Genomic DNA, 25,952 nt, shown 5'->3' with positions numbered 1-25,952 from the left:
CAGAAAGACAGAGAAGGTGAAGGTAGATAGGCAGAAGGAAGGAAGAAGGAAGAAATAGGAAAGGAGGGAAGGAGGGAGGAACAGAAGCGAAGAGGAAGAGAGAAATGGAAAGAGCAGAAAGACAGAGAAGGTAGATAGGCAAAAGAAATGAAGCTGAAAGAATGGAAGGAGGAAGGAAGAGAAAAGGAGGGAGTGAGTGAGGAAAGAAGAGAGGATGGAAGGAGAAAGGAAGGAAGAGAGGGAAAGAGCAGAAGACGGATAAGGTGAAGGTAGATAAGCAAGAGGAATGAAGGAAGAAGTGAGGTGTCTCGAGGAGGGGGAAAACATTTAGTGACTAAAGTTACAATGGCATTGAAAAAAGTGACTGATGACCATTTTTCACAGTTAGCGACCATTTTTCACACTTAGCGACCATTGCAGCATCCTCATGGTCACGTGATCAAAATTTTGTTTAGCAACAGATTCGTATTTATGCTGGTTTCAGTGTCCTGGGGTGACCTTTTGACAAAAAATAAAAATTTTAATCAAGCCCCCCCCCCCCCCTCAATGGTGTCCCTCTTTACCAATCTGAAAATCTGGTCACCTTATGCATATACACACACAAAAATAATTTCTTTAAGACACGTGTTCGGTTCTTATCTTAAGAAATTGATGTTTTCTCAAAATTAGAATGAGTTTTTTAAAAGTTAGATAAAGGAATAAGCAAATAGGTACTAGCCGCCATTCTTCATTGCGCATGCGCTTTCCAAATCTCTGTTTGTGGCTTCCTCAACGATTTGTAGAGGAAGTTGGCGCGTGGCTTTGTGGTCGGCAGGAAGAGGGTTAAAACCATCGAGCTGGATCTGTCAAGCAAAGCGGAGGCGGGGGACAGGATAGACTCGAGGGGTGCTTTCCTGTGCTTGAACCCGCCACTGCCTACACACACAGGCACGGGAGTGCCTCTTTCGTTCCCGGGCCTGCGGTTGGCGAAGGCGTGCAAAGCCCGCTTGGATCCCTGCAGGGAGAATGAATCGGTGAGATTCCGCGGACAGATCCAGCCGTGTAGAGACCGATTTATGGGGAGAAGGACGGGCAACCCGTAACTCATAAGAACATCCATTTATGGGGGGCGGGGGGAACGCCTGTAAGAAAGGCAGCTTCATCCATTCCACCCACCGCCTCCATTCACTCTTCATCTGTCTCCCAGAGTAGTTCGCAGCGGGGAGGATTTGCTGTGGAAAGTCCTGTCTATATTTCTTTCATGGCTTTTTCTTCTTTATTTTATCTATTTCTGAGACGGGAGCACGATTGATATTGAGCACGATCCATTACTGTACTTGTGTAGTACGATGGGCAGTGTTGGCTATTACCTGTTTCTTCTAGGTTGTAGCTATAACGCATACAAAAAAAATACAAATACTTTATTTCTTTTTAAGGATATCAGTGCTGTTCATAGAAATGTTTGATTTAATTCTTCCAATCTCTTTTCTCATTAGCCATTTAAAAATTAATTTATCTTGGGCCTTTATTTTATATATTTGCATATAAACTTATTAATTTTATAAATAATTCAAGGAGGAGGATACCCCCTCATCCTATTTTCCCCACAATAGCAACCCTGTGAGGTGGATTGGGATAAGACAGGGTGACTGCCTCAATGTCATTCAGCCAGCTTTCATGCCTAAAACAAGACTAAAATTAAGGGTTTCCCAGTTTCTGGTCTGGTGTCTTAACTACTAGATCAAACTTATTGACAAATGCCTCTGTTTGTTTATCTAACTCTTTATAGATTGAAGGAAAGCACTGAAGTCAGGTCAGGACTGTTTGTCTGTCTTAACAAATGCTGAATGCTCCAAGAGCAGAATGATGGAGTATGAATTATATAAATAATAACAGCATTAAATATTAATCTAATGGGGAACAATATTCTGGACGGTCAGACACACATTTTTCTATTTGAAAATTTTGAAATGCAAAAAAAAGTTGAACTTCTAATATCTCTAACAATGCAGTATCATGTCAGAATAAAAAAATATCTGTAGAGATATAACTATCAAACAAAATGGTGCCAAATGAATGGTAACAGTGCAATATTCCAGAGGCTAGAATTGCAGATACTTTAAGAGAACACAATTTTCAATATATTTTCAAAAGAAATCCAAAATATCTTTTTTTTAAAAAAGTACATTTGCTCCAACGCATAATTTAAAAAATTGCTTTTTTAAAATTTTGATTGAAACATTGTGGCAACATAACATATAGGGCAATATCAAAACTTCTTTGAAAGTGATTTCCTGATTTCCTCTACTTAAGTTGCAGAATTTAATTACAGTAAGTACATTTATAATTAATTTAGTATCAGAAAACATATTAATGCAATCAGCTGCTCCTATTAATTACATTTTTATATTCTCAGGCAACAAAGTTAATAAGTAGTTTTTCCCCTTTTTCCGTCCTAGGGAAAACTGCACAGAAACCCTATAGGTTTACTTAAAAAGAAAGCCCATCCAATCATTTAGAGGATTTTATTTTCAGATGGAGTAAAAGCCTATGTGGCATATCAGAATTACAACTTCAAACATCCATCATCATTGATCATGCTGCTGGAAGCACCTTTTTGGCAAAATTGGACCACAAGGACCTTACCCTTGCTGTCAGTCAAGCGAAGGACAGTAGCCTATAGAAATTATCAGGATCCAGAAGAGACTAGCATAGACAAATAAACAAACATATGATTTTTATGCAGCCATAGTTTGTTTATTTTGTGTATATTTAAATGATACAATGATTTTGAAACCTGTAATTTTGAAAGAAGAAAAGTGAGTTGAATGAAGGATGAACCACTTCAGAGTAATACAATTACATTTCACTAGCTTGGCTCCAGACTTAGTCATGCTTAGAATAAATTTATTAGACCCAAGAAAAGACCTCAGTCATGGATCCCACTGATTTTCAGCAAGCCCACTCTAGACACGGCTAAATCTGGATCCAATCAGTAAAAACAATCAGGGCCATTTATATTGATACCAATTATCATGTTTTAATTTAAAGAACTTTCATCCTCAAAAAGAGAATATTTTGAACAAATAGCATCAACATATTTTTAAAAATAAACTATCTAGATTGTGTATATGTGAATTACAGAGAAGATACGAATAAAATACATATTTTAAACTCCATATTACATTATTTCTTTTCCATCCAAATTACTTAGATCTTGGCAGGATTTGTGTCCCTTTTCTTTTTCTTTCTCTTTTTTTTGAAATTCTGTTTTTCTCCCCAGCAGGTTCTGAGGGCAAAGTTATATCCCAGGATATCAGAGATGTTTATCAAGATTTAGAAGAAAGCAAAAATCCAGAAATTTACAACTGCTAACTCAGTTCAGAGGTGGAAAGTGTCTTTTGAGGTAGAGCACTTTAGCCTCCTGCCAGAGGAGTTGGCCTGAAGAGTGTTAAGACAGGGTCTTCTTTTTCCTACCACCACCACTTTCGCAAGACTGGCAACCATGGGGGAAAAGTCACACACTTGCCCTTACTGTGGGAAAGGTTTCCGGCGAAACTCACACCTTACTCGCCATTTAGCTACCCACTCTGGACTGCAGCGCCCTTTAGGTGGGAAACGCCTGGGACAGCAAGTGCCAGAGGAAGACCGTCCCTTCAGCTGCAGCTACTGTGGGAAGACTTTTGCCCGCAGTGCCCACCTGGCCCGGCATCAGGAAACCCATTCTGGGGAACGACCCTACAAGTGTACCTACTGTGGCAAAGCCTTTGGCCGCAATTCCCACTTGACCCGCCACCACAGCACTCACACTGGAGAGCGCCCCTATGAATGTGGTGTCTGCGGTAAAGCTTTCACCCGTAGTGCTCATGTCACTCGCCACCAAGGAACTCACACTGGAGAACGTCCTTTCCGCTGCACACGTTGTGGCAAATGCTTCACCCGTAGTGCCCATCTCCAGCGCCATCAGGGCATCCACAGTGGGGACAAGCCCTTCTCGTGCAGAGACTGTGGAAAGGGGTTCACCCGTTATGCACACCTTGAGCGTCACCGTGCTACACATTCAGGAGAGAAACCCTTCAAATGCGCCAGCTGTGGTAAAGGGTTTGGGGCTGCCTCTCACCTTGTAAGACACCAGAAAACTCATAAAGTTTAATGGCTGGGTTTTGTGCCTGCTGCAATCCAAACAAGTATGAGAATTGGCCAGTATGAAGTACTTGGACTTACCCTTTAACTTTATATCTCTTTTCTCCATTCTAAAATCTACTTTTAGAAGGAAATGAGTTCAACACACTCAACAATATTTACACCTAGTCTGCAGACAAATTGAGGTACTTTGAGCTTTTGCCACTTCAGTTCAGCAGCACCCAAAGCAAAAACAATTTTAGATGGTAAAACAGCAAATTTTCCTATTTTTTTTCCTTTGAGGAAAAAAAACCCTCAAACCTGCCAGTCACTCATGGTTTTATGTGTGCTTTTACTCAGTTATATAAATAAATGCTGTATTTAATTCCACCTTTTCTGGTAAGAAAGATCCCAGACTTATGCATTTATGACTCCCTGGCAGGTATTTCAAAATCCTCGCCTTGTCCTCCAGCATTATCTACGTTGTGCAGTTATGATGTAAATGTGACAATCTGAATCAACAGAAGTATCTTTTTGGCAATTCCCTTGGAATGTAATTGGAGAAATTATTTCATCAGCTTTGGATTTTGAACCTATGGCCTGATCATATTGTTGTTAGAATTATGTGCCATGCTCACCTAAGAGACTAGCATTGGAATAGGGAGTTATTGTGCCTGCATCTTAAGCTCCTCAGTAGCCTGTAGCATCAGAAGGAAATGTTATTGAATCTGAAGCCAATTCTTAAGACTTGTCTATCTCTTCCATGCCTCTCAAGACTTTGAGGCTTGATTTACAATCATCTAACTACAAGTGGTGCCTGCAACATCCTATTGCAGCATAGTTTATTCAAAGACTACATAGCCATATCATCTTTCAGAGATAACGCAACTTATTTTTCCCTTCCTTTGAACTGTTTCATTTAATAGCATGTTGGAGCTCCTATGCATGCTCTGATATTGATTTTCTTTTTAATTTTATTCTTTTGAAGGGAGGAAGTTATTGCCTTTGGATTTTATTTCTAATTATTTTTCTCTGTTTTTGCAAATTTTGGTATTGTGACATGCAGGTAACTTCCCACTTATTTCTCAGTAGCCCCATTTGGGTTACATATCCATCATAAATGTACATGCGTTTACCAGAAATATTGATAGTTATTCATGTCCAGTACTAGATATTTTTTGTGGGAGAAACAAGGAATAGACCAAGACTTTTATCAAGTGAAACTGCAATGTGAAACTGCAAATATTTCAAGTCTTTTCCATTGGGAGTATATGAGTTCTTACATCTTGTCTTGCATCTCCCAATCCTTCAGCTTTAGTGAATTTGAACTATTTTTTTCTTTTTTTATAAATAATAATAGCTAGAAGAGTTATACTGATAAATTTTCTTACCTAACAACAGTGTGTTCTAGTGTAGATAAATAAATTAGACGCAAATTCAACAAATCGTTGAAAATTTTGCTTGAATTTTTTGTTTATTTAAATCTGTTCATATTTTTTAATGGAGAAAGAAGATTTTAAATAATTGCTGTCTCTATAGAAAGGGAACTGCAGAAAAAATGTATGGAGACAGCTGGAACCTTTAGCAGAAATTTAAAGTATAACTTTGAATGTCCTGCTGTTCTGAAGTGCATCAGAAAACCAGCCGAGGCAGCAGGTAATTTTTTTAGCTGGAATTCCAGATAAACTATGATTACCCAAACTTTTTCTGTTTTGATCCTTCTGAGGGAACTTGCTAAGTTATCACAGCAATCTGTTGCTGATTCTCGTCTGCATCCTGATCTGTGATTCTTTGTGGATGTGGGATTCCCAGAATGTTTAGAAGCTCTGATCATACAAGAACCTGATGATTTTCTTACATCAAGGATGCTTGTACAGAGTGCTCACCATGCCAATGATTTAAGTTATATATGACATTTGGACCTGGAAACAGCTATAGGCCACTTGGCTCTGTTGTATGGACTGGTAATAACATGGGCGGTTTGAAACCAGAGAAACTTAGCAGTAAGACTGCAGTTGTGCAGCAAAACTGTCAAAAAGAAATGGACAAATAATAGAAAGGAATAATTTTAAATAAGAACTAATCACAACTTGCAAAACATATATGATTTTACTTGAATGCCAAATAAGCAGGACTTTTAGCCTAAGTGAATTGTATTTGAAGGAGCCTTATACAATATATGGTCAACTATTCTGAATTCATTCTAGTTACCAGATGGAGGAACCATTTCCTGTTTATTCCAGCACTTCTTTGACAATTATCTTGATCCGGCATTTAAAAAAAACATTTTTTGAAAGAATATCAAGAATTAACTGTGATTGCCATTCCTCCATGCTCTTGCAAATCTCGTTATTTTCATCTTAAATTCCATATACACTGCCTGTAATACACCAGTTTTTTTTTCTTCCAGAATATGAAGGACAAGTGGCAGTACGTTTTCTTTGGCTTTCTATGATTTGAAAGCTGCATTAAATTGGACATTCATTTTTCTTTCTCTCAAGATGTTAGAATGCCGTAGAAATGTTGAACCCACAAACACTACTTTATTTGCATAGTATTCTGTGTTGTAAAAATGCGTGATTGTTGGCTGCTTTTTAGCATTTCAGGAGGCAGCACTTGCTGAACTATTCTTGAGATATTCTCCCTTAACTCCACCTAAGACATGGAAAGACTTTGGGGAACACCCCAAAGATGTTTTTTCAAGAGGCAACTGGACTTTCTTGTTTTTCTTTGAAGATGTTCTCATCCAAGAAGCTTCTTTAAATGTGGAGAATTTTATTTTATTTTTGCTAAAGTTGAGGCTGGTCAGTTGGGATTCAAATTATTATTTTTTGTTGATAGCTCCTATTAAGCTACTGTAATATGCCTGGATTTACATATTACAGTAAATCATTTTAGCTCTTTTGTTTATTTGGGGGAGATAAACATGTTGCATGAAGCCAACCATTGTGATTTGTAAACTATGGCTTATAGCGTAATATGTGCAAATCTTGTCAGGTATAGTTCAGTAAAGCATTGTTAAACAACCATGGTGTAATGGAGTCTGTGAGGGAAGCCATTGCCTCCCACTAAACATTGAGCTTATTAATGGAATAGAAAGTTACTTGCGTATAATTCAATGTGATCATAGGAAACTTTTATCCTCTTCCTTTTGTTTTTTCTAGAACTGCATAGAAGAATCCAAACCTCTATCTGTCAAAATGTGATTGTGTCCACTTTATGTTTTAGAACCTTATCATTAGCAGGGCAAGTTTGTCACAACTGTCTCAATTCCCATGGCTTTCGGTGGCCCTAAAATCCCCTTCCCAATCAGATATTCTTCAAATAGTGTTGGCTCATACTCATGTAATCCACCAGCTTGCAACGATTATACAGGCTGGAAGACTCAGCACACCTGGAGAGTATTTACTGAGAATAGCTGAATTGGAAGAACTTTTTAAAAGATCAGTTACTATCATTATTCCATTAAATCCTTTTCCTGATAATGCTTACCCATCTTCCATATTATGGATGCAGATTTCTGCTATTAAAAAAACTAGTTATTAATACTTTAGTCAGCATATTGATGGCACAGAAAAGATTTAACAACAATTTCATTACTACCAGTTATGTGAGGCAGTCAAGTGAGATATTATGCCACTACAATTTGTGATTTTGGTGCCAGCTTCTCCATTGACTCTGTTTATCAGAAGCTCCCTGTGAAGTGTGCAAATGGCGATCACATGACAGCAGATTGCGACGGTTGTAAATGCCAATTGGTAGCAAAGCACCTGGATCTCAATCATGTGACCATGGGGACATTGCAATGGCTATAAGTGCAAGGACTGGTCATAATGCTACTTTTTCATGCCATCATATAGCTAAACAGGAGTCATTAAATGAGATCGGTCTGTACTGTCATGCTATTCCTGAGCATAAATGAAAATGCACCTATAAGGAAGAAAACCAGTGCCACGCTCATCTCTTTGAAGTCAGAAAAAAGCCAAGTTGGAGAGTAAAAGAGCGCCAATGGGAAAAATGACTTTATAAAAAGAAGCAGCCTGTTCATTCCCTAGTCTGCCCTAAAAGATAGACTATCTGTCTTGGAAAAAAAATGTGATGAATTTTTGTTATACAATCAAGTTGTCTAATACCGAAAGGAGAAAGAGATAGGGATGTTTGAACTTGCCTGTTATTGTGGAGATGTTTGAAAAAAAGAAGACATGAAGACTATTGATCTGATGTTTTACTAATCTGTCTTCTTTAAACATTTTTCATGTGTATACTGTGTTTTTCCCGTTCATAGTAGTATAAATGCCATATTTTAGAGAAAACAAAATAGTATTTCAAATAAGGGGTACAGTCTAGAGAAAACAATCAGCCAAGGACCAACTGATGTCAATGGAAATTAAAAACACAGATAAGGAGGTTACAGGGGAGATATAAAAGAAAGGAGTGGGCTGAGTTGGTCATTTGGTGATTTCCTGCCTCCCCAAGATAAAAATAGAAAATGATTGAGGAATGTGGGTAGCAAAAGAAGGTTATAAAATATTTTCTCTTTTGAAATGAAAGAAATAGATGATTTATTTAGAGTGTAGTATGAATATTTTTATGTAAAAGAATACACAAAATTAGAACTTGATTATTCCTATGTACATAATAGACCAGGATAAGCAGCCTGATACTTTCAGATATTATTGGCAGAGGTTGATAGGAATTGATAGTTAAAACATCTGGAAAGTTCTTGTTACCCAAATGCATTTCTGTACTTTGAATGCTGTCATCTTTTTGATAGAAGTCAAGCCTTTTTAGTTAGGAATTGTGAATTGTTTGCTGATATGCAGGGTTTCGGTTTGCAAATAATCAGAAACAAATATTCTGCAATTGTTGATCTTTCGCATTGATTCTTCTGCATGTGAGTTAGGTATTTTGTACAAAAATAAGAAAAGGTTTCAAGACTGTTTTAATGTAAACTCTTGGGTTCCAGTAACTTCATGGAATTAGGCTTCTTGTCTCTGAATACATAACCTTAAAGTTTCTCAGTAACTTTCTTAAGCCAAGCAATACAATTTTCAGTTATAAATGATGTTTTGTGTGGGTATGGGTGTGTGTGTGTGTTAAAAAAAATACATGCATGGATTTCAGGTTTTCACAACATTTCCAATTTTTATCTTGAAAGAAACAACTTTTTTCCCCTTCAATTCTTCCAAACTTTTGGCAATATTACAAAATCCAGTTGTACATATGTCATTCTACACAATATTTATATTTACATAGCATACCAAGATTAGGTATTGGATTATAATCAATTTTCTGGATATGTGTAATATGCCATACTATGAAATAGCCCAATAAGCCTGGGCTTATCCAATACATTAATTTTTTTTAAAAAACCATTCAATGATTTGGTATAGCAGATTGCATTTAGTCTCAGGTTTATCTAATCAGTGACTGATCATAAGATAAATTATAAACCAAATGTGACATTCTAAAAAGCTCCTTATAGATTTTTTTAATAATGTATGACAGTGTTGTAAGACTCATTTTTAGGGTTACATGTTTTTTCCCCTTCTATAATTTTAAACAAGTGAGGTGAGTTTATGCTGCCTTCTAGCAAGATCTAAAAAAAGCAAAGATTAATTCCCACCAGATGGCCATCTGTATTGTATCTGTATCTCTGTATAATGGAGATGTGTTCTTCCCACTATCCTCATTATTTCAATTCTGTGCAGTAGCTCCAGTTAGTTATAGTTCGTGATAACGATTCCCAACTAGAATAGCCAACTACCGGTATATATTGCCAGACAAAATAATGCATCATCAAAAGAAAGACATGGACATAAATGATTAAAATCCAATACTGTAGGAATGCAATGGATTCTCAGTGAAATGAGAGGTGATGGGAAAAGCTGATATGCTTCATCCATTGCACTAAATCACATATAAACACTTTTCAGAGTGAGATGGACAACATATAAACTTAGTAAATTAAAAAAAATGTATCAAGCTTTTCACCCAACAGTTCCTCAAGCTTGAAAGCTGGCAGTAGAGATTCAAGGAGACGGATGTTTGATAAAACATTTTATTACAGACTCTAAAAAGGCAATAATGGAATAATCAGTAACTGCCAGCTGCATAGTACAAGTCATGTGTATTCCCAAAGTCCAAACCCTACATCCACTCTGAGGGTAGGTTTCATATCAACGGAAGGGATGGAATGAGTCTCTTCATTGATGTTCATCCACTGACTTTATGTTCCTGTCTGATGTTGGGGTCTTGACCTCTGATGTTGATGATTCTGGCCCTCACAATTTGCTTAGTTTTAGCTTAGTATATTCAATCAAATTTAGCTTGCAGATTCTGGTTTTTGTAGCTTGATATATCATGTAAAGCTCTAATTGTGATCTGTTCAATAAAATGTGGCTAAGCATACCATGTCTGAGTACAGTGTGTGACTGCAGTCATTGACCAAGTGACTTATGCCTACTCACGATGTTGTCTTGGGAAACAGCATCAGCATCAGCAGCCTACATGCTTAGATTTCTGTTCCTTCTGGGTGGTTGTGATTAACCTGGACTTCTGAATAGAGTTGAGGAGGAAATCTTGTTTACCAATGTTTCTGAACTTAAATTTCCAGTATTGTTCAACTCAATATAGTTTAAGATGCTGGCAGGATCAAGCTTCTGGCCTCCTACAGTGCAGAACTGCCCCTGTAGCTCCACTTTAATTAGATTGTCCATTCTAAAATAACTCTTCCATCTTTCCAATTTGAGATGGTGTTTTTTTTAAGCCATCAAGTTTTGTTACATTTTAATATTAGTGTAGTAACTGGTGTCTTTAAAATAAATATCTATATATATGTTAAGGTTATAGTAATCCATACTTCCTTTCCTGTATTCTTTTCTTTTTAGGAAAGGACAGGATACATAACATCCTCCTGGAAAACATCTATAGACTTGTTTATATGCGGGACCTCAATTAATTGATACCATGCTTGTCTGCTTTTTCTTAGACCTTTCCACTGAAATATTGTCACTTTCACATGAACATTCTGTAGCTTCTTAAAAACTTTAGTTATACCATAACTCAGATATTTAGGATGCAAATAGTTCCAAATGCAGACCTTGACATATAAAAAATGTCTCTGGTAACAGGTAACAATCAGGAATCTGCTTATATTACTAGGAACCCAATGAATGATTACTGTGATAAACAAAATGCATTCCATTAATGTTTTCCAGCATACCTGGTTGGATATATATGTAGCAGTAAGCCAGAATTTGATTTTATCTTCTTTTTTTTTTACAGAATGAACTGTATTTTGCAACTTATAGTTTATTGCTATATGTTGTATATATACCCAGCCATTTTGGCTTATTTAATTTATCATGATTTTAAAAAACTACAGGTTTGCAATGGCTGTACTTTCTATTTCAATAATACACACACACACACACACACACACACAAAATCAATACTTTTCATTGTTGTACAGCTTTAAAGCATTGCACATAATACTTTAGCATTTTCGAACCCAGTGCTTTCTTGATATATTGGAGTGTAATTCTCGCTATTTCCCAACCTGAGCTGTTTTGTCTGTTTTGACAAAGTTGAGAAACATTTAGACTTTTAACTGTCTTAACCCCAAACAGTTAAAAGTCTAAATGTTTCTCAACTTTGGCAAGTCTAAGATGTGTGGACTTCAACTTCCAGAATTCCCCTGCCAGCTGAAGTACAGTATACACATTTTAATGAGAGTTGAAACACTGATCTAAGACATTTAGAAGGTCAATGAAATTAGGCTGTGGTCTCCTCAAATAAGATGAAATAGTTGCCAAAAGATAATGTGTAGTCCAGACCATGTAACTCTTTTTTTGCTAGTAACTAGTGGCCATCTTTGCTGCAGTGAAGAGAGTTTAATCTTATGGGAAAATACAGGCACCTGCACTGCAGGAGAAGCAGTAGTCACAAGGCAAACACTAAAGACAAAACTGATCCCTTCTTCCTCTCTGGCTTGTGAAAATCTGCAGAGATGTATTTAAGGTCCATTCTATAAATGAAATGGAGAAGGATCATAGAATGGATTACATCAGGGATGTCAAGCTCGATTTCATTTGTGGGCCGCAACAGGGTTGGGTTTGACCTCGGGGGTGAGGCAGGCACAGGGGGCACAGTGTTACCCGTGTCAGGGGGTGCCCATGGTGATCGGAGCGCTCTGCCAATGAAAATGGGCTCCCCGGTTCCATTTTTGGTTGTGACGGCCTCCTGAAAACCTCTGCCAGCAAACATGGAACTCGGGAGGGCTGCCTGCAGTCCTCCCAAGCTCCATTTTTGCTGACAGAGGCACTATGGGCCAGTCCTTTGGTATTTTCAGGACAGCCCTGTGGGCCAGATCTAAGCACCCGGTGGGTCAGATTGGGCCCTGTGGGCCTTGAGTTTCACACCCCTGGATTACATCAATTCAAACTGGGTGGCACAATCCAGTTGTGAACATTCTATATTAAAAATAATCATGAACATACTGTATGCAAACCTTTATGCATTTTAAAAGCCCAGAAGGAAAGAATGCTTATCCATTTCTGCTAGATGTTTTTCTATTTGTGTGTATGTGCTTTTGAAACTGATAACACCATTTTCATTTTCTATCCATTCTGTCTTCTCCCTGACCCCATTATTGATATATACTGCTTTAGTGTAAATCAAATTTCATTCTGCAGGCATTGGTTGTGGTGGGTTGCAAATCCCATTCCAATCAGTACGGCTGGAATGGGGACAGCGGTGTCCTCATGGACACATGCAATGTGCACGTCTATGCGCGTAGCACGTGCATGCTTTTAAGCACCTCTGTGATGCTCCAGCTGCTCTGCAGAGCGTTGCACAGGCGCTGTATGTGCCATGCGGAAGCGCAGAAGCCTTTAAACATCAGTAAGGAGTTCAGGCGGCTTGGCGGGCCCTCCGGAGCACCATACCAGAACAGTATCCGGTGCTCCGGGCTGGCTCTGGTATGCCCGTACCGGGGCGTACCGCCTGCAACTCGCTACTGGTTGTGGACCAATATTCTGTTGTCTTTAGTTCTTTGTATATTCTTTCACATTACTGATTCATTTCCCATGGTAATTTTCTTAAACCATGATAGTCAGTAAGGAGCATATAACAGGAAAAACTAAAGCTCACTCTGCGACATTATAGCTTGGGACAACTTTTTGGGCTAGGAAGAAAAGTGTTGTTCATAATGTTTAATCTGAATGCACTCAGCTATGGTACATTTTGAATAATCTTGTTAATAAACCACTTGGCTTTTGTCATGATTGTTCTCATACTAAACATATTTTTCTGAAATATGATTAAGTTTTGATAGCATTGATTTTCAAGCAAGCCTGATTTAAGACTGGCTTTTTTTCAGTTGCAAGCTTATGATTTCATTATAGTATTTGTTCTGTCTGCAAATGAAGTTGTGTTATTTTTTTGACTAAGAAATAGTCATGGAAAATGTGTTTCATTTGACATAAGGTTGTAGCAATGGGGAATGATCATTGAGAGGCACATCTTCCCTCTTCTTAATTTGGAACCAACCTGGGAGTAGCTTCATTAGGCCAAAGTTTCCCAAGGTGGTATCAGTTCATTTAAAGCTGGAGAGCACCAAGCCTGGAAAGATACCCTCTGTGGCTTTCTTCCACATTATAAATTCATTTTGGGCTTCCTGAGGCTTGGTTGCAGTCTAGAGCAATGATGGCTAACCTTTTTGTCATTGCATGCCAAAAGCGCACGCACATGACAGTGCACATGTGCGTACCCACACCCATAATGCAATATGTGTGCGACACCCACTGCATCCCTATGCATGCATGCATGACCGCCCTCCCCCACACATATGCACCGCACCCCACCTCACCATTTTGAGCCTAGCAGCCCTCCCTGAAGCCTCCTAGGATCAAAAATGGTGGGGGGGAGGAAGCATTGCCTCCCTGCATTCCCCCCTGCACATGCGTGCCTGACCTCTTGCCTCCCTGCAACTGCAGACACCTGCATGCACCCCACCCCCACGCATGCGCAGCAAAGATCCTGAGAGCTGAGCTGGGGCGACGGTTCATGTGCCTGCAGAGAGAGCTCCATATGCCACCTGTGGCATACGTGCTATAGGTTCCCCATCACAGTCTAGAGGGTACATTTGTTTTGTTTGTATATTGTTTTGAGGTAGGATTAGACTTGGATTTATTTGGCAGACTGTTTGGATTGTTTGTATTTTCTCTTTGTTTGTAATAATGCCAAGGGATACAATTTGACAACAATTGAAAATGGTGTTGCAATATAGCAAAACTGATATCTGGTTTTCCCAATACTTTAGTTTTCCTGAAATTGCCTTTGGTATCTTTCCTATTATATTAATAATATATGTCTTTTCTCTGTATGAAATAAATAATTTTTAAAGGGGTTCTGAAATGTCTTTTTTTTAAAAACCTAATCCATCTGTGATGGCTGTGACTACTTTTACAGGAATTGGGGACATTTCTAGAATGACAATGAAATATAACACACAGTACTCCTCCTCATAGGTGGGTAAATAAGGAAGTAAAACATTTATATTCTAGAGCTGCTATCCAATTTCTTCAGATTTGGAGTCTTATGCATGGAGCTGGCATTCAAATAGATCCTGACTTGTATCCTAAAAATCTCAATTTTTATTTTTAAATTTATAGTATTTAATAAAAAAATTCCCACAGCCAAAGCTCTCTGGGCAATAAGCAGTTAAAACAATTGCAAATTGCAAATCCAATAAAATATATGAAATCACTACAACTAAAAAAGGACCCAAGGAATTATAATTAAAATTAATAGATTCATAATTGGTCTCATGGTAATAAAATATATTGAATATATTAAAGAATCCCAAACACAACGGAATAAGTGTTCAAGAGATGTTGCCATAGCAAGACTTCCTTGCTAATATTCCATGAAGAATATAGATTATTTTGTAATGGAATATGTCAGTAAAGACAGATCTTGGAAAGCAAAAGAAAACTGAAACATCAGAAAACCCACCTGCCCTTCTCATGTTAATTTTATTTCTCAGAGGAACAAACTGATGAAATAAGTGGAAATGGAATGTGATGTTGCTTGAATTTAATAAAAAGTGATGGTACAGTCATTGTATGGCCTTTTCTCTCTCAGCAACTAGACAATTTATCAAAGAAGTTGGCTAATGCATGCAAGCATATCTTACTCCTATCACATCCGCATTTTAATCAACTTTTGAAACTGCTTCCTGGAACCCCAAGAAAGTAATGCTTTTTGTTGGACTGACGCCACAGCCCTTAAAACTTGGTTAAAGTGTAGGGAATGAATAAATAGCCCAGCCCCAGTCGATTAACAGATGATTGATCGATCACATTCCACCTATGCAACAAATGACTAGATTGCCTCCTTAGCCTCCCCCTCCCCAAACCAACCTTTTTACATCTCGTTTCATTCAAAGTTTGAACAGGCACCGCGCTGTGCAAAATAAGGTTTATCTTTTGTGTGCGCGTGCGTGCGTGTGTGAGAAAGAAAGCAGCAACAATAGTGGCAAAGATTTTTCTTCAACCTTTTCCATGGGATTTCTCTCTCTCTCTCTCTCTCTCTCTCTCTCTCTCTGTTCTTTGGGGGGGGGGGATCCCAAGGCTGGGTGGAAGGCTTCCGGCCGGTTCCCCCCCCCCCCCCTTTTCTGGGCTTGTTCCGCGTGCAAGGCAGAGGCGATGCCGCTAGAGGGCTCTGGCCATTGTCAAAAGCGAGAAAGAGAGAGAGAGCGCGAAGCGGCTGTTCTTTTCTTTGGCTGCCACCACCGTTGCTGCTGCTGCTACTGCGGCGCCCGCTGCCGCTGACGATTTTGGGGGCTGAACTTCCCAGGTCAGAACCAGAGAGAGCGAGTCCTGTTGTTGCTGTTTCTTCTGCTTTCGTAGCAGCCGCCCGGAATCGACCCAGCCCGAGAGCCAGCAAGCCGCTGTACCAAATCGGGAAACGCGTAGTCTCGCCTTTATTTGTTCTTCATTTGATAAGCAAGATTCTCAAGTCGGCAGCTTGGGGAGTCAGAGTCGTCTAGATAACTCGAGGTGATTGGGAGTGGGCACTGGCCAAAGTCCAGCCAGGCAACTTCCTCGGTGAGAGGGAGGGAGGAGGGGGGGGGGAGGAAACCTATCATAAACGAGAGGAGGCAAAACGTGGCACTTTCTTCGGCGCCTCTTTCAAACAACAGTTGTGCCTCTCTTACCCCCCCCCCCCCCCATTACTTGTTGGTGTGAAAACCCGAGGGCTCCCTATAGACTCACAAACAAGAGACCTGGGTTAGGAGGGCAAAGCAGTAAGAGCAACAAAGCTTCCAGGACTGGAGAATGGCAGTTCTTAAGGATGGGTGCATGAGTAGGGAAATTCAGTTGGTGGAGTTTTCATCCTAACAGCTCTTCCTGGGCCAGGAAAAGCTTCACCTGTTGAATTTCCAGACGATCTTAACAGAGTGCTAGGAAGTACAGCAAGACAGGTAAGTAGGACTGTTGTAGGATTGGCACGGACTAAAATTCCCAATACCCCTGGTCATCAGTAATGCTGACTGGGGTTGATTGGCGTTGCAATCCAACAACTAGTGGAGGGCACTTTATAGAGCCGGCAAATCAAAGGCCAACTAGTGTGAAATCAGAATTGTTAGTACTGTGGCTGAAAGGCCCATCATTATAGGCCAACAGACTTAGTTTTGGCTTCTGAGCAGGGAAAATTATTCTTTCAGAGGCCAGAGCCTTCTGCAGAAGTGAATGATGTATTTTGCTGAGATACAGTGGGCCCTTCTGGACCCATGCCAGAGACCTGTCTACAGGGACATTGTGCAGGACAATTTTGGGACTCTTCTGTCACTAGGTAAGGACTTTTATTTTTCTTTCTTTTCTTTTTAAATTAATATATTGAGGCTAATTTGAACTGAGAATCCCAAAACAAATTAGCATACTTGCATTAGTTTTTGTTGCTTTCAGAAAAATGTTAAGCCTTTGAAAAACAGAATTATTCATCGAGTAGGACAGACTCTGTAACATGGAAAATTGCATTATACTATGTCCACAAATGTCTCTGAATATTTATATAATTTCATAGCTTCTGGATCATTTCAAACATTCTGGTAGAATTTAATAGAATTCTGTGAGTTAGCTACCAAATGTCAGGAACTGGCAAAAAGGGTTAGCACCTCCTGTTTGTGTAATCTTCTGTGTCACTGCTCAGATTTGGATATGCCGAGAAGGTGTCTAAGTGATACCATTAGCAGAGGGGAGAGGTATTTTTAAATAATCCTGATCCAGTTCTTCTACAGAGCCTGGGATGGGCAGTACAACTAAAAAATAAACCTGCAGCCTGGTAAAGTATCCACTACCTTCCTTAGAATAACACAGCATGAATGGCTGTTACTTCCCCACCACCACTGCTCGCTTCACTCTCTTTCTTTTGGCAGACGGAGGAACCATGAATACAAATTCACAGCCGGGCGGGCCTGAGGGTATGCAGAAGCAAGTCCAAGGGCGGCCTGAGGGCTCTGCCTATGGGGGACAACCTTCAGCTGGGCAGCCGAGTGAAGAGGCAGGGAAAGGATGGGTGAAGCCACCTCTTCTTCCTCCAGTGACAAAACACAATGCCACCATCCCACCCCATGGAATTCATATGGGGCCTGGTCCCAGCCTGTGCATCCAGTGTGGAGAGAGCCTTGCCCAGACTCAGCATAGCCTTGTCCAGACTCAGCATAGCCTTGTCCAGACTCCGCAGAGCCTTGGCCAGACCCAGCAGAGTCTTTCCCACACTCAGCAGAGCCTTGCCCAGCCTAAGAGATCTCGCCTCTCTTCTGATAAGCAATACCCCTGCTCCGATTGTGGGAAAAGCTTTGGCGTCAGCTCCCACCTTACGATTCATCGGAGAACTCACACTGGTGAAAAGCCCTACGAGTGCAATGACTGTGGAAAAAGTTTTAGCCAGAGCTCCACACTTGTTCTCCACCGCCGCATCCATACAGGAGAGAAGCCGTACAAGTGCACCGATTGTGGAAAGAGCTTTTCTGTTAGTTCCCATCTGGCCAAACACCAACGAATCCACACGGGAGAGAAACCGTATGAGTGCCAGGTGTGTGGGAAAAGGTTCAGCCAGAGCTCCACCCTCATTCTTCACCAGAGGATCCATACAGGGGAGAGGCCTTATAAATGTGATGAATGTGGCAAGACCTTCAGTGTCAGCTCACACCTCACCATCCACCAGAGAATCCACACAGGAGAGAAACCATTCCGTTGCATGGAATGCGGGAAGAGTTTCCGACAAAGGTCTGGTCTTAGCACTCATGAGAAAACTCACATGATGCTTGTGAGACCTTATAAGTGCCCACCTTAGAACGTTAGACCCATAAGCCTATCTGCAAGTATCACCAAAATTCAACACACACACACACACACAGACACACACACACTAACACTAACAGTTGGAAGGGACCTTGGAGGTCTTCTAGTCCAACCCCCTGCTTAGGCAGGAAACCCTACACCACTTCAGACAAATGGTTATCCAATATCTTCTTAAAAACTTCCAGTGTTGGAGCATTTACAACTTCTAGAGGCAAGTTGTTCCCCTGATTAATTGTTCTGTCAGGAAATTTCACCTTAGTTCTAGATTGCTTCTCTCCTTGATTAATTTCCACCCATTACTTCTTGTCCTGCCCTCAGGTGCTTTGGAGAATAGTTAGTCTTCCTCTTCTTTGTGGCAACCCCTGAAATATAGCAACACTAGATATACCCAATTCCAGTAACCATTCTTTATATGTTTTAGCCTCCAATCCCCTAATCATCTTTGTTGCTCTTCTCTGCACTCTTTCTAGAATCTCAACATCTTTTTTACATCGTGGTGACCAAAACTGGATGCAGTATTCCAAGTGTGGCCTTACCAAGGCATTATAAAGTGGTATTAACACTTCTCATGATCTTAACACAGAAAGAGAGTTTAAAAAAATCAATACAGAGAAGCAAATTGACCACATAATTTCGCACTGGGAAGGCAGACTTCAGAAACTCAATTTAGATTTTTATAATTATAATCGGAAGAAGTCTTATACAAATGTGCATATTTTGCCTTAACTTTGCCTTTGCTTTGTGATAGACACACTGCTGGATAGTGTGGAATTTTGATATGACACTTGAACAAGTGAAAAGTAAAGCTGTCAACTGAATAAAGATCCAGAATTTATGTCTAAGAACAAGGATGAATCAGGCCTGCTTGGAAGATATATTACTGGATTAAATCCCTGCTCTCTGATATGCCTCTACAAGTCCAGCTTCCCAGCAGGGATGGTTGATCTTTTCCCTGATACATTCTGCTCCAGGAAGAGACTGTGGTTGGAGAAATAATCTTACTGAAAATTATGGGAAGTTTAGGGAAATTGTGTTGCGAGGATGCTGCCCACAATAAAGTTACAGAGTTACCAGTATGTATCTTCAAAAAAGCACCTCAATTTCCACAATATTGAATATTGAATTTACCAAGTAGAACTACCACCAGTTTATCATTTCTGAGTTCATACTACTCTTTCCAATGTTAGTTTTTTGGAGAATGTCTGAAACGTGATTACACATCCTGATACACCAAACAGACAGTTTTGGTAACATTGTGAAATCAACCTCTCATCATTTGTTCTCCTTTCTTGGACAATGGCTAAATAATTCTTAAAGATTCACAAAGTATTTTAAAAGTGAAAGAACACAAAAAAGAGCGAGAAATGTGAATATCATCAACTCCTGATCTCTTCACATCAGTGCTCTGCTATTTTGTAAACAGTTCCTTTAACCTAGATGTTTCCCATTTCTAATATCATTTTTAAATGGCTGTTACTGTAATTGTTAGCTATTTTCTGTGTTGTATGACTGTGAGCCTCATTTGGGCCTGTGGTGTTAATTAGGAAGTGGGATAGCAATTTAATCAGTCATAATTAATAACTTCTTTCTGAAATGTTTGAAGGAGATACCATCTCCCCGGTTCACTGCCCCCCCCCCCAAAGATACATTTCCTCTGTATTTTAATTTAAAAGAGAAGAAAAGGATGTAGGTTAAAACCTACAGAGCAAGACATTTCCTGAGATCTGGTCTGTCCTTTTGAAAAACCCAGAACTACAGGATATCAAAGCAGTACCTCCTGTGCTTATTCTGTGCTTATTATTATTTATCTTCAGTTTTTTGCTTTAGCTAAGTGGCATTATGAATAGAAAGAATATTGAACATGCCTACATTTGTTTAGGGTTAAATGGGATCTCTGAATCTGTCTGCAAAGCCTGTCTCTTAACTGCATGAACCACATATAAATAATCTTTTCTCAATATCATGCAGACAAAATTATTTCTTCCACGTGTCTCCAAAACAGTGATAGCTGGAAATTACAGCAATCAAAATTCAATATATGTGGAGATCATCTGTTTACATAAGTGCTACTATCAGAACTAGCAAAACTAAAGAATTAAAGAAAGTCCATTCTTGCTTTTTTTTGTGTGTGATAACCTATTGTACCAGCTTTATCAGCCATTTGTATTTCTTCATCAATAAATCTCGCTACAGTCTGACCCTGTGTATAACTTCACTAAAAAAAATAAACTTCAAAGAATTGCATGAAAGCATTTTGTAGGCTTATTTTTAAATGATTGCCGGCAGAAGTATTGCTTTTAAAAAAAATAAGATTTGTATCTGGATTTTCTAGCCAAAGCAGTTAGCAATTGAATATAACAAATAGACCCAACTGAAAAGAGCCAGTAAAAATAGAATATGATTGTAAACATAATTACAGTACTGCATTTAGTTTGATTCCTCATCTGAAACAAAATATTTAGAACAAATAATTAAAAAATGCCTTCTCAAGAAGTTCTCTTTAATGGCAAAACATTGCACTGATTATTCTGTGAGCGATATTTCATAAAGCAGCTCATAACTTAGAGATATTCTTGCTTTTTTGTAGCCATCTAGTAAATCTGGATTTTTGCACATAAGACACAATTGAGATGAGAGCTATAATTGCTGTTTTTCGTTACTTAAAAGTTTTTCCTCCTTGTAATGAAGGAAACAAATCTTGGTATATATTGAATATAACTTCTTATATCTCTTCATAGAATAAAACCCACTCTAATAATGTGGCATGTAGTTTTAATAATTTGTGTGTTGGAACAGCTCCTTTTTCTAATAAATATAATGTGGGTGGGGAGATAAGAACATATGATTGTGTCACTTTAAACTCCCCAAAAGATTAAAAAAAAAATACATGCCTTTTACATTTTTTAATTATAACACAATCACCTTCAGTCATTAAAGGTAAGAGTTGGTCGAAAGTTTAATCCAAACCTTTAGGAATTCACAAAATAACCTCTCCCAATGAAAGTAGAAACATTGTTATTAATTCTAATACAAACAGTAGTTAATATGACCTATTCCAAAGTAATTGTGCATAGGAATACTGGGTGGGGGAGGGGTATTCAACCTGGATGGTTGAGGAATTCTGGGAATTGAAGTCCACAAGTCTTAAAGTGGCCCAGGTTGGATACTTCTGCTGTAGGAGAACAAACTAATCATTGTCAAAGTTCTTGGTTAAGGTGCACCAAATACACACACACACACACACACACATTTTTTTCTCCCTCTTTGGAATAACTTGTTTTTTAAAAAACAGACAAGTTCTCATGTTATCCGTTTTCATGTTATCAGTTGACCATGTCAATTTCCACAATAGTCTGCAGCCCGTGTCCAGGATCTCAGTTTGGGAAATGATAAAATATTTATTACTTGTTGATCTCAGCTTAATTACCAAATTAACCCAAAAGGAAGACTACTCTGAATTTAAGATTACCCATCTCCCTAAAATATAAATTTGCCAGAAAAACAGTGTGTCCCTATCACTGCATTTTCAATGCATCTATGGTGACATTTCATTTTTAAAGGTAAATTATTGCATAAAGATAAAATTTTTGATTCAGATGAATACAAAACTGCAGATAGTTTGTAATTTTCTTTCCCCATGGATGTGGCATTATTACAAATACTATTTTCCTCCCTTTAAAAATAGCACGATGTTCTTTTTGAATTTAATATTGTCTACTCACACAAGTTTCCTGATGAAATTCATGGGTTACATGGGTCATGTAAAAAATTTCAAGCAATAGCAAAAACAAAACCACCACCACCCCCCAAAAAACCCAACAATTTTCAGGAAAAGAAAGGCCAGGAAAGAATAACAGAAAGACAGCTGGTACCATGACTTTTCTGGGAGATCTCATGATGCTCCAAATATTAATTCTACAGCATAGATTAAAAACAATGTTAAACGTCAGGAGGTGGTGAGTTCAATGCTAGGTAGAGGCAGATGTAGGGTCTCCTTCTTGGGCAGAGGGTTGGACTAGATGATCTGCAATGTCCCTTCCAACTCTGTTAATCTGATAACCAAAATTCAAAAACTGTTTTGGCTGAAAGAATGTGAAAGATCTATTTCAACAATATCAGCCAAACAAACAGGAATACTTTAAAGAAAAAGCTGGAGGAGAAAGAATTACCTAAGTTCCATTGAACAAAAAAAGGTAAAATTTCTACGTAGTTTTACATTATATTGTAAAAATTAGAAAGCTATTTTAGTAGCTATAGAAATTGAGCTGTAAAACAATCTAATTTTCTAAGAAATTTTCATTCCTGTTTCTTTGTAGTGCCATGGCCCTAGGTGAAATTCTATAGAAATTAATGTAAATCACATTTTATTTATTGCCAAGTTACACAGAGCCACAATATATCAGATTATAAATAAGTAAAAGTGACTGACTTTTGAAAAAAGACTGGCAATATGCAATTCCTATTTGAAACTTTATTTGAAAGTTTGATAAAATGATAATGATTGTGGAAAATGTTTAGATATATCTAACCATATACTAATCAGACTCACAAAAGGAATGTAATTTGAAAGCAGATGATTTGCCAAAAAGAAATAAGGAATCTACAGGCCTAATGCTTGCAGACTTAGAACTAATTTGAGTTGATTTGACCCCTCTTTGAAGTTCAAGCCTACATTCCTTCACAACATCAAAAATCTGACTGAGTAGACAGGGGATAAATTGCTTTTCTCTATGAAAATTAAAGGAGATTAAGGGATGGATTTATCACATTAAACTGCAAAATAATTTCATCTGGAATTTTGAGGGACCAATTTTGGAAATTGGACCTATTATATTTAACCAGAGAACAATTGATAAGAAATGATATTAAGAAATAAATGTGGATATTTGATCCAGAATGAATCATGTTATCTTCTGGGATGATTTGGGATATATAAATTGCTGCAGTAATTTTTCTACAAATTGAATACAATAACATTTTGTTAACAGATATTTTGAGATTCTAATGTTACAGCTATGTGTTTGTATAACTATGCTAGTATTTCAGAATGCTTAATATTAGTAAAGTATTAGTAAAAACAGATTTTAAGTTCAAATGTTTTATTTGCTTAGCTATTTTCTTAAACAATGTCTTCATCTTGTACTGTGATTGAATGATCTCCTTGGAGGTAAGATTAGGATTTCTTCATCAGTAAGTATCCCAAATAGTCTTCAATGAATGGATTGCTAGGTTCATACAAATATGGCCCACTAGCTGGATACCCGTGCTTTGCAACAAAACTACATGATTGGGCAATGCAGGAGAAATCCGGTTCAATCCGTTGGCTCAGTGGTGGTTGGTGATTAAAACACATAAGGGAATATCACTCCACCTGACTTGTGTCCAGAAACAGTTCTACAGGTGGAAGGTGCAGAAATTTTGGTGAGGTACCAAAGTTTAGTACTGTAAGGAGCCCCAGACCGCTCCTGAGTGAAGGAATGGGATGGCTGCCAGTTTGAACTGAGGTAACAGAATGTGAGACAACTGGCAGTTGGAACAGAGTTCTTTTCAGGTGGGGAGGGGGAGTAGAATTCCTTAGCATCAGGGTGTGTCAATTACTGCATTAAAATATTAATGATCTGATGGTCATTTCAAAAAATCCTTTCTTAGCTACACCTAGAAGCCAAGAGGAACATACATGCCAAATTTCAGGTTTGTCGGCTTTACGGTTCTGAAGATTTTGTGATGAGTGAGTGGTACTTGGCTTGTAGGTAGGGAGGTAGGTAAGATAGATAGGTAGGTAGGTAGGTAGGTAGGCAGGCAGGCAGGCAGGCAGGCAGACAGACAGACAGACAGACAGACAGACAGAATAACAGAGTTGGAAGGGACCATGTAGGTCTTCTAGTCTTACCCCCTACTCAAGCAGGAAACCCTATAACATGACTGTCAAACTCCTGGCCCAGGGGCTAGATGCGTCACACACTAGCCATGCCTATGCCCAGTTTAGCAAGGGGAAGGAAAGTCCAAATACATCACATGACGATGTGACAACGTAAGTTTGACACCCTTGCCCTATAAAATTTCAGACAAATGATTGTCCAACCTCTTCTTAAAAACCTCTAGATTAATTTAGAATTTCAGATTATTTAATGGTCACATATTTGTTTTTTAAAAGTGTAGCTGAGTATATTTCTGATTCCCAAGTATAATCTAGTGAAGATACCATTTGGGGAAAGATGTATTAGCTGCAATAAAGTATCTAAAATAAAATCAGTATTCTACACATGGAGTGGCTGAATCAATATAATTAAGAGAACTACAAGCTGGCCAACAACACCTTAACTTATTCCGCAAGCCAGCCAGAATAGTTAATGATTTGTTGTGTCATATAAGTTTAGACCATTGGATTAAATGAAAAACTATTTGTGAGATTGTGCTAGCAGTTCTTTGAACAAATTAAGAGTTTTTATTCAAGAAGACTAACGGTGGCTCAGTGGCTAAGACACTGAGCTTGTCAATCAGAAAGGTAGGCAGTGGAGAGGAGGAGCTAATGTCATGACGAGATGGTTGTGTGGTCTCAATGCTCTGAGACCACAGCCAACACTTTTGCCACTGGGTGGTCCAAACGGGCCTAACCCGTCCCAAAGAGACGGTGAACAGGAAGAATATGTTTTGCTGATCTCGGGGATATCGCAAAATCCTCGAAAGAAGCAAGAGAAGTTCTTCAAGTCAGTGACAAAAATCCAGCCAAGGCTGACAAAGTTGGGGCAGCTTCAAAACGGGAGGATACGGAAAGAGAAAGTGTTTCCAACTGGTGAGGATTTTTTATTGTTTTAAAAAAGAGACTGTCTATAAAAACTCGAAAACCAATTTGAATTAAAGAATAGAAGAATCAAGCAGTGGAATTGAATCAAATGGTTTTGGACAGTGGTTATCTTACTTTTTAAATGTTATTTACATGGATCGAAAATATACAAACCTTTTGAAATGGATGGATGAAGTTTTCTACTACTTTCTCTTTATGACTCTCTGTAATTTACAGACTAAAGTTTTCCTCTTTTATTGCTGTGGATATTTTTCTAATTCATTTAAAGGTTGGACCTCTTTTTCTAATTTGATATACAACAAAGATACAAAAAGAAACTCTTTAACAGTGTTTCTGCTCCGGAGGCTGGGAGGTATTGTTGATCAGAGTTTTGTGTATTCAAAATGGAATGTTTTTTCTTTCTTTCATGGATTGCTTTGACTTGGCGCCACAAGGCTTTAATGTTTAGTTACAGACTGATAAGAGCGCACAGATGTCCCTTGAAGTATGTTTTCGACCAGAGAGAAGTCAGAGCAGCGTTCTTTGTGAATCTATGCTTTAATTTTGTTGATCTTTCAAGCTAGAGTATTGTGTCAGAATGACACAATCCCAAGGAAAAATAGAGGTCTTGACTTTGCAAAATATATTTTCAGAACTACAGAAATTATCAAATATAGTAGAGAAAAAACTGGAAT

At 38.6% G+C, this 25,952-nt stretch overlaps 2 protein-coding genes across 6 annotated transcripts in view; both read left to right on the top strand.

Moving 5' to 3' along the window:
- The first annotated feature begins 877 nt into the window (after positions 1-877).
- The window catches only part of LOC106542179 (uncharacterized), a 38,497-nt gene continuing 13,422 nt past the window's right edge, over positions 878-25,952 (top strand). The window contains exons 1-3 of one of the 3 annotated variants that reach the window (XR_001313033.2): positions 878-1,013; positions 3,263-4,307; positions 7,266-10,519. Coding sequence is in view for 1 of the 3 variants with exons in the window: in XM_014057833.2 (XP_013913308.1) it covers positions 3,485-4,132 (648 nt within the window). In the remaining 2 variants the exon portion in view is untranslated. Of the gene's footprint in view, positions 1,014-3,262; positions 6,135-7,265; positions 10,520-25,952 lie in introns of those variants that run through there. The other 2 variants (XR_015696460.1, XM_014057833.2) reach the window with 2 other exon arrangements.
- Positions 15,878-19,114, top strand: LOC106542181 (uncharacterized). 3 transcript variants are annotated; one of them, XM_087713700.1, is made up of 4 exons: positions 15,878-16,214; positions 16,835-16,962; positions 17,546-18,398; positions 18,944-19,114. In XM_087713700.1, exons 2-4 carry the CDS (start codon positions 16,860-16,862, stop codon positions 19,020-19,022), a joined length of 1,035 nt encoding a protein of 344 aa, XP_087569826.1. In that variant the 5' UTR covers positions 15,878-16,214; positions 16,835-16,859; the 3' UTR covers positions 19,023-19,114. The 3 variants fall into 3 exon arrangements, with proteins under 3 accessions (XP_087569826.1, XP_087569825.1, XP_013913310.2); XM_087713699.1 differs by having other exon boundaries at positions 15,880-16,166; XM_014057835.2 differs by having other exon boundaries at positions 15,880-16,166; positions 17,546-19,114.

This window comes from Thamnophis sirtalis, unplaced genomic scaffold (genome assembly GCF_051295495.1).
Source record: "Thamnophis sirtalis isolate CommonGarterSnake01/CBP01778 unplaced genomic scaffold, rThaSir2_p1.2 scaffold_4, whole genome shotgun sequence".
Taxonomy (NCBI): Eukaryota; Metazoa; Chordata; class Lepidosauria; order Squamata; family Natricidae; genus Thamnophis; species Thamnophis sirtalis.
This window is presented reverse-complemented; position numbering and strand designations above follow the sequence as displayed.